The sequence below is a fragment of the Limulus polyphemus genome, unplaced genomic scaffold (assembly GCF_000517525.1).
Source record: "Limulus polyphemus unplaced genomic scaffold, Limulus_polyphemus-2.1.2 Scaffold3377, whole genome shotgun sequence".
In the NCBI taxonomy this organism is placed as follows: Eukaryota; Metazoa; Arthropoda; class Merostomata; order Xiphosura; family Limulidae; genus Limulus; species Limulus polyphemus.
This window is the reverse complement of record NW_013668987.1, coordinates 92,323-101,208: the sequence shown is the minus strand read 5'-3', so window position 1 is coordinate 101,208 and position 8,886 is coordinate 92,323. Positions and strand designations below refer to the sequence as shown.

Sequence of the window (8,886 nt, the reverse complement as noted above, 5' to 3'; positions counted from 1 at the left end):
CCTGCTGTGTCATGGTTTAGTAGACTATGGTGATTCTCTACCTTAAATCTTCCTGCTGTGTCATGGTTTAGTAGACTATGGTGATTCTCTACCTTAAATCTTCCTGCTGTATCATGGTTTAGTAGACTATTGTGATTCTCTAACTTAAATTTTCCTGCTGTATCATGGTTTAGTAGACTATTGTGATTCTCTACTATAAATCTTCCTGCTGTATCATGGTTTAGTAGACTATGGTGATTCTCTACCTTAAATCTTCCTGCTGTATCATGGTTTAGTAGACTATGGTGATTCTCTACCTTAAATCTTCCTGATGTGTCATGGTTGTGTAGACTATGGTGATTCTCTACTTTAAATCTTCCTGCTGTATCATGGTTTAGTAGACTATGGTGATTCTCTACCTTAAATCTTCCTGATGTGTCATGGTTGTGTAGACTATGGTGATTCTCTACTTTAAATCTTCCTGCTGTATCATGGTTTAGTAGACTATGGTGATTCTCTACCTTAAATCTTCCTGCTGTGTCATGGTTGTGTAGACTATGGTGATTCTCTACTTTAAATCTTCCTGCTGTATCATGGTTTAGTAGACTATGGTGATTCTCTACCTTAAATCTTTCTGCTGTATCATGGCTGGGTAGATTATGGTGATTCTCTACTTTAAATCTTCCTGCTGTAGCATGGTTTAGTAGACTATGGTGATTCTCTACTTTAAATCTTCCTGCTGTGTCATGGCTGTAGACTATGGTGATTCTCTACTTTAAATCTTCCTGCTGTGTCATAGTTGTGTACACTGTAGTGATTCTCATATTGCTGTAGCCCTTCACCTGTAAGAGGGTGACACAACCTCCATGCATAGTAATCCCTGTGAGCACATGATCATAGGCTCATTCTTGACATGGAAAAGAAAATTCACCAAGAGATTTACAATAAAGTATATTGGGTAAATCCAGTGCTAGTGGTAATATGTCACAAGGGAGGGCAGAATGTGTAGTGTGGCTAGGGCATTAGGCCATTCCATCTTCATGAAAATACATGAAATAAATATTGTAACAAAGTGGAGGGAGAAGGAGCTCACACTTGTGCTTCAAGGCAGATCCATGTCCCATTCAGCTGGACATTTCTGCTAGAAATTGCTTGAGAGATACTGTCATGTCTTACTTTTTAAATGAGGGGTGGGCCCAACCAGTTTCTTACCAGGGTGATGCATTTACAAAGGATATCAACATCCCCAGTGGCTTGAGACTGGGGAAGTAAGGGTTTCCCCATACTCCACTAAAAGAACATGCATGGAGGAATAAATATCAGGGAGAAAATCAATGAGTGTGTATAGACTGTTGACATCAGGCACAACCATCTGGAATTGGGTTCCCCTGAGAGAAAGTACAAAGGGTAACAACAACTAAAGACAGCAAGTGCAAGCCAGAAGTAAGGGCAGTACTACACCTGGTGCTGTTTTTTATTTTTCTTGTTTTTGTAAAAGGTGCAGAACCATCCATGCCAAATGTAGATTTATTTTCTGCCATAGAAGTCTAGAAGAAAACCCCATCTCAACAATGGCCACTAAACAGAAATAGATAAGTTTACTACTTTCCATTCTCCCCTGCTTGAAATAGATTTCAGCTAAGTATTCTCTGTTAGACGAAGCTGGCTACTTGTGCAAATTCTGATGGCAGCAAGCATAAGGAATGTAAGCTGTAGTTCCTCATGTCACATTTAATCTGGTGAATCTTGCCTCCTCCTAATTTTTTAAGAACTTTCAATGTGTTGCAATGTGTAGAAAAATCATGATACACAAATAGACGTGTCATGAAATGTATGAATAACATAGATATGACTGAAAAACACAACAGATAAATCACACCACACTAGAGCTTCTGAGTAGACTGCAGATTGGCAACTGATGCAAGGGGAAAACCAGAGGCACAGTAAACAGACCAATGATGTAAGATGAATGTGTTAAATGTAGTCCACATAACAGCCAGTAAGATCTTATCCAAAAGCTGGCAATAAAAAGAGACAACAGAGGCAGTGACACACAAAATTTGCACAAAGAGATGCAAAAAAGTGTATAGAGATACTCACCCAAAGAAGAATATTCAAGATGAAAGAGTTAGTAAATCTAACCAATTAAAGTGGAATGGACAAGACACGAAAGGAGGAGGTAAAAATACCGAAGGTGGTAGTAGTATACCTCAAGATGCATTAGAGCAATTTAGCAACCACAACAGAGGGATATAGAGAGAAAGACAGAAACTCAAGGGCAGATAAGGGAATGCAGGCATTCAGTAATTATAGCGGTTTATGAGTGAAAGCAAAGAGAGAAATGTAATAATATTCCTCATCCTGAATATCTGCCAGATGGAAATAAGATTGAACAAGCTGATAACATTAAGTATGAGCTTGTTAAGAACAAATTGGGAATTGTAAAGAGCAATAAAACTCCTGGGCTAACTATAGATGTAGATGCAGTTAAATATTTAAAGGAGTTCAAGAGAAAACATAAAAATATTTGAATGATAAGGGATGGGTTTTTGGTGTTTAGTTTTCACAAGTGGATGGGATAGGCTTAGGTGGACCAAAAGGTTCCTTGTTATCCTTTAACTCTTTCCCATATGGGGTTAATCAATGTGATTGATCATGTAACCACAAAGTAGCAATCAGTGTTTCTATACTATAACTTTTAATATGTTTTGTGTATCATCACAAAATTTGGCAAGCTTGCAGTAAACATTACAAGTTTTTTGTACACAAAAAAGTCAGAATTTTTTAATTAAGTATTTTTACTAAAGATTTGTCCATGAATATAAATATAGTCAAAGTGTTGACTGTTCTGAGTGCAAAGTAATTCTTACTTAAGATTAAAATTACTTTTCTTTGTCTGAAAAATTTTAAAATTTTATTTGCAAAACCTCTAAAACCTTCTGAATAAATATCAAACAATTTTTTTCAGTAAAATTTTATGTTTTATCTATTATTTTCTCTACCCTAACTCTTTATGGATTCAGCTGTTTTGACTGACCTTGTAACCACAACAAAAAACCCAAAAAAACAAATTACCTTCTTCTTTCTAGTACGATTGCAGGTTGTAACTTGAAACTACAATGGTTTATCCTAAACATCTTAAAACCTGTAACTTTCTACATCTGTTTATGCTTAATTTTATTGTTTTTATTACCCTTTGAATTATATCTAACTAATTATCCCACCAGACAAGTTGTAAATCACTTTACTTTATTGAATGATATAATGCACAAAATTTTTTTTATCTTACCTAATCTAACCTTATCTAGCCTAATATGTTTCTAATCTTTACATTGTAGTTACTTTTATAATAACAACTAAAGAACATACATGAAAAAATGGAAATATAGTACTTACATTTACCCTCTTATTTTTGTTGTTGTTGATTACCAATGAAATTTAAGTTCTTCTTTTTATACTAATGATACTAGTACACTAAATTTTCATTTACTTAAATAATTCATCTAACAACACAGAATAATAACATGCACAAATCAAACAATGTCCTATCACTATCATAATTTAACTGGCTTACTAACTATGGCATAATAGCCTTAAAATAATTCCCAAAACATCTTTCAATCTCAAAACTGCAGACGAAATAGACAATACACTCTACTGAATATATATATATATCATCTGATAGATTAAAACTTTGGTTTTCTATTGGTTATAAATAATATAGTATAAAACATCAAAGAGAACTATTAGCAATTTATGAAAGAAAGGATACAAAAGGTGAATGTGGCAAGTGGGTCTGATATTCTAGTTTATGGCTGTGTAAACAAATAAAAGCAAAAACTATAGCAATTAAACTTTGCCTGAGTAATATGTATATTATAATGAAAATTTAAGTTAAATTACAAACTTCATAGATAGGTAATAAATAAATTAGAGAAGGGAGGATATAAACCTAGAGAAAAAAATGTCACAATTCTCACACTAGGGGAGATAGAGAACTTTTTAAAATATTTCCTCATAAGATTAAGAAATTAAAACTTGTATAATGTTAAAATTTAATATATTAAAAATGTTTTGATGTCAAGTTTATTCACATATGTTCATAATAAAGTAGCTTAACTAAATTTTTAATATAACTCTAAAAGGTTGTGACATGCACTCTTTGACCACACTGCATCTGCCAAATCCACTGCAAACAATGCTTTTTCCCTTATACAAAGGTCTTCCATCCAACTAGCATATGACACACATAATGGTTATACAAGAAGCTTGTGTGTGCATGTGTTTGTTAGGGTGAAAGCAGTATAATTGTATATTTAGCTTTTAAAAAACCAATAAAACTTACAAAAAACTCATGTAACCACATAATACAATAAAAAACTAAACATAACTGATGTAACCATATAATGTACTAAACTGAAAACATGAATAATGTAGTCACCATAATTGTATGGTGGATTCATTAGGAAGAAAACAGCATATTTATACATACATACAAGAAACTGCATAGTAAATCCATCAAGGAGAAAACAGTATAATTATAAATGTAGCTAATATATACACAAGCAACTGTACGGTAGAACCGTTAGGGAGAAAAGAGTATAAATGTAGCTTATATATAGAAAAGCAACTGTGTGCTATATTCAGGAGAAAAAAAAAAGTTGCTACGATGGAATGTTTAAACAGAATGTTGGTAAGGATTTACTTAAACTTAGACTTATTATAACTTTCTCAATATTCCATTCACCTGTGAGGGTGGTATTTTTCCACAGAATCTCATGTAAAAATAATTCTAGCATCTAAAAGTTGATTCATGATAAATGTATAGTTCAAACATGTCACTTCTGCTCTTGTTAATATACTTAACAGCTCTGACACATTGATTGAAGGAATAGGAACATGAACAATGTAGAATCATGACATTAATCAACTTTTCTGAGTTATTGACAAAATATTCACGTTCTCATGACAAGACATAACAAGATTAAAGCATGTTAAAAAGGAGCTTCCAAAGAAACTGTTTTGATATAAGTTTTTCATCTTCATAGAAATATTGGAAATGTTCATATTAAATAATAAATCAAGGTCCAGAAACAAATTAACCAGGAAAATAAATTGATATCATCTCTTCGACCAATAAAACGGCTATTCAATGTAAAGTTTTGAGTAACAACATAAATATGTGTGCAGTTTAAAATAACTACCTGTAACAGAACAGATTAGAAATTGTGCAAAATATCTGTACACATAACATCCTAATTTGATTATTCTAGAATTCTGGTACTGATGTTGAAGTACACTCCACTGTGCCTATAAATCGTTAAAGTAAAAATTACTTTCCTATCAGTTGTGGCAGTGTGATAACATGCTATATTTTAAAAAATGTGGACCAGGGTTATATTAGCTACTTATGTGAGAGCTGTATGTCAACAGCTTCCCACTAATGACTTAGTTTTTTGAAAAAAAAAAGTGATGTAAAAACCAAAGTTAGAATGAAAATGCTTTTGTTATTCAATCTTTATTTACACCTTTGACCCTAATATCAATGTGGCGTGCTACATAAAATAAATTAATCGATTACTAAGATGTAGAAATTCATTTAAGTTCCCTAACTGTACAAAGATATAAATAAGAAAACTTACAATGCAACCAGCATAGCTTCTTCCTCAGCTTTTTTTATGTTCTCCAGTTCACACCTGGCTGATGGTTTTTGATTTGTTTTTTCACTTCTGTCTTTGTTATACCATGTTAAATCCTTGCCCTTCTGCCATCTGCCCACTGGTGCTTTTAAAGAATGTCCTGTCGCAAGAGAATATACTGCAATGATTCCATTTTTTCTTTCTTTTTAACATTACAAGTCTTAGAAATGTACATCATTGACTTGAAATATTAGATTTCAAATAACCTTTTGATTTAGGTTTTCATGTATTCTGCAAAATTCAACACTAACATATTATTATGTAACAATAACATTCTTGTAACCCGAGTGCTTTCAAAAGGTGGACTTTCTTCTTCAGGGGCAAACTGAATGAATGATATATAAAGGGAGTTGAGAGACAATCATGAAGGTCACACAGGGTTCAAGGAAGTGCTTTTGTATATTTTTCAATGTACTGTCATAGGGTGTTTCATTTCTGGTGCAACATGGCAGGAAACGAGATCGTTATGTAAAAAGGTGTTAGAGATGTTTTTCTTTAGAATTGGTCAAGAAAAACTATACTTGAGTGTTGTTAAAGTAAAATAAAGGTGACACATGGAGATTCACTGAGAAAAATATTTTAAACAGATCAGTTTCTAAAGACAGGAATGGAAAATTATCATATATAAATAGTATTATAAAGTATCAAGGGTAAACATTGAGAGTTTACATTACTTGAAAAAATAAATAAAAACTATTTTTCTGACAGAGAACAAACCAAGGATTGGAGATCATTGATTCCAGGATCTAGAGTTATTCCATACAGTTGAATAGTGTTTAGATTAGCAATCCAATAAGTTTTTTTACCTCTCTATCAGCTTTAGTTTTAAAGTTGGTTTCAATGCCAATGAGAGTAACATTGTTAATAGAATGTCCAAGTTGGTTAAAGAAATAACCAACAGTAAGATCTTTTTTGGTGTTAATAGAAGACTGATGGTTGTTGAAAAATCCTCTATTAATTTGTATTTATATATTTTTTCTTGTAGTGTGAACTCTCAATGACTAACTATAATCTATCTAATACTTACTATTTATTTATAATAATTTTCCATGCCTGTCTTTAGAGGTAATAATATAACTACCTGACATCACATGCTACTTATATTACAGAATCAGTCTAGTAACAATATAACTAAATGACATCATATGCTACTTTTGCTACAGAATCTCTGGGCTGATCCTTATGAGCCTAGTAACATAACTAAATGACATCAAATTCACATAAATATAATATTTAAAGGTATCCGCTGTGCAGGAACTTGTCCCATTTGCATTTTATTACTGCCACCCAAACTAACTTACTGTACTGCCCTCTGAGTGTATTTAGATTTTTTTTATAAGGTGTTTCACAAAGAATTATCTATGAACATTAAATTTGTAGGGGTTGTGAAAGACTATTTAACTGGACTGAAGGGTTGCTTCATTTCTCCTCATACCAAAATTGCAACATGTAACTTTTCAAAGCAGCAAATGCTCTCATGAAAATTTTATATTTACAAAATTACAACCTTCTTAGTGGTCGAAAAACTTCAGTGTTTTACAAGTTTCAGCATTTTGCCTTCATCGAGAATTTAATTTCTTTTACCCCTGAGCAGGCCATAAGTTTAAAAAATAATGACATTTTTTAAGTGTAAGTTAGAAAAATGTGCATTTTTAGTACTCAGATGCTAGTCAATAAAAAAAAAGTATTCACCCAAATAACTTTCTCTGTGCTTGTCAATCTTGATGTCCTCCCAGTTAAATTGATCAGCTCCACCTCTAACTCCACCTCTGGTTGGGTGATACATAGTTTCGCCACTTACTCAGAAGTTGTTCCTTCGTAGATGGCTTTGGTCAACTACCGTTTAATTCTGTCCACATATAATAATTATCTTGCGTAAATTGATCGAAAAATGTTCAATCTTCAATGTTTAAGTTCTGAAAAATGAAAATGTTACAAATATACAAATTTTAAAGGTGATAAAATCAATTAATTTTTTATTATAAATAGAAGACCTAAAACATTACTAGACATTATGTGTTATAACAAAATATCAAAGTTTGAAATGAATGCCTATTCATTTTGAATTGCTGGCATATTTTAAATCTGTGCTCATTTGTCTGTAATCACACATAAATAACTGATAGACAATGATAGAAAGATACAATTAGATAAAAGAACACACAAACAAATAATGAGCTGACGATGAAACTTTTTTTTTACACATCATTATGTACTGTGTAGGGTAGTTTTTAAGTTTATTTGCTATCTAGCAAAAATAACAGCAGCTGAATAACCATTGACACCTAATCATTTTAATGTAGTCTGTGGTATATATAAAGCCTCATAATCTACTACATGCATACATATGTAGCTGTGTGCAGGCCATGGATGTAATCTAATGTATATATGACAGGCACGATATATTTCATAGTGATTATTTATTAAATGTATTGATGTCGTGTATTTATTTATGTATGGGGTTCCTGCCTTTTCGGACACAACACTGCTGACAGGATTACAGTTATTTTTTACCATTACATGATCAATTACAGCCATGTTATGCAAACATCTAGGCTGTCTACTACAACAAAAATCTTTAAGCTATAGTTTAAAAGATAGCACCAAGCTCAGTTTCGAGTATCGGATTGGCAATCACGGTGGTGACTGATGGTAAATGTTAAATTATAGCCAAAATTGCATAATTGCAAATTTTATAGATACTGCAGCTGGAGTAGCCATCTTGAAACTGACTATAAGGAGTGAAAAGAATCACGCAAGCAGGAGATGGCAAATATTATGGTGATTCTATGCAAAAGTGAGGCAGAAATTTTGTAGCTATATCTCTTATTTAGTTTCAAATAAAGTATGAAGCAGCAACAACCCACCAGAGATTAGGTTGTAGAAGTCTCATGACCCAAACTCCATCAGAAATGGAGGGGGGGAGGTATATTAATATGATGAACTCATAATTGTTAATTTACACATTTTTGACCTTGGAGAGTGTGCAGAATGTCATTCTAACAAGAAATCTGGTCAGCTGCAGCAAAACCATGGCCAGTATAGAAGAAGAGGAAGGGAGAAATATAACAACTATAAGAAATATTAAAAATTCTTATTTGTATACATATCCTATTATATTATGACACATTGTCTTATATTTACATTGAATATACATGCATGCATATATGTGTGTGTGTATATATATATATATATATATATATATATA

General features: G+C 32.4%; 1 protein-coding gene across 4 annotated transcripts in view; it reads right to left on the bottom strand.

The window, feature by feature from the left end:
* The window catches only part of LOC106469251 (multiple myeloma tumor-associated protein 2 homolog), a 25,386-nt gene that overhangs the window by 13,407 nt on the left and 3,093 nt on the right, over positions 1-8,886 (bottom strand). For all 4 annotated transcript variants that reach the window (XM_013929724.2, XM_013929726.2, XM_013929727.2 and 1 more), the window contains exons 2-3: positions 7,371-7,594; positions 5,622-5,778 (exon numbers count right to left, since the gene is read on the bottom strand). In XM_013929724.2, the coding sequence (XP_013785178.1) occupies positions 5,622-5,778; positions 7,371-7,464 (251 nt within the window). In that variant the 5' untranslated portion in view covers positions 7,465-7,594. The remainder of the gene's footprint in view (positions 1-5,621; positions 5,779-7,370; positions 7,595-8,886) is intronic.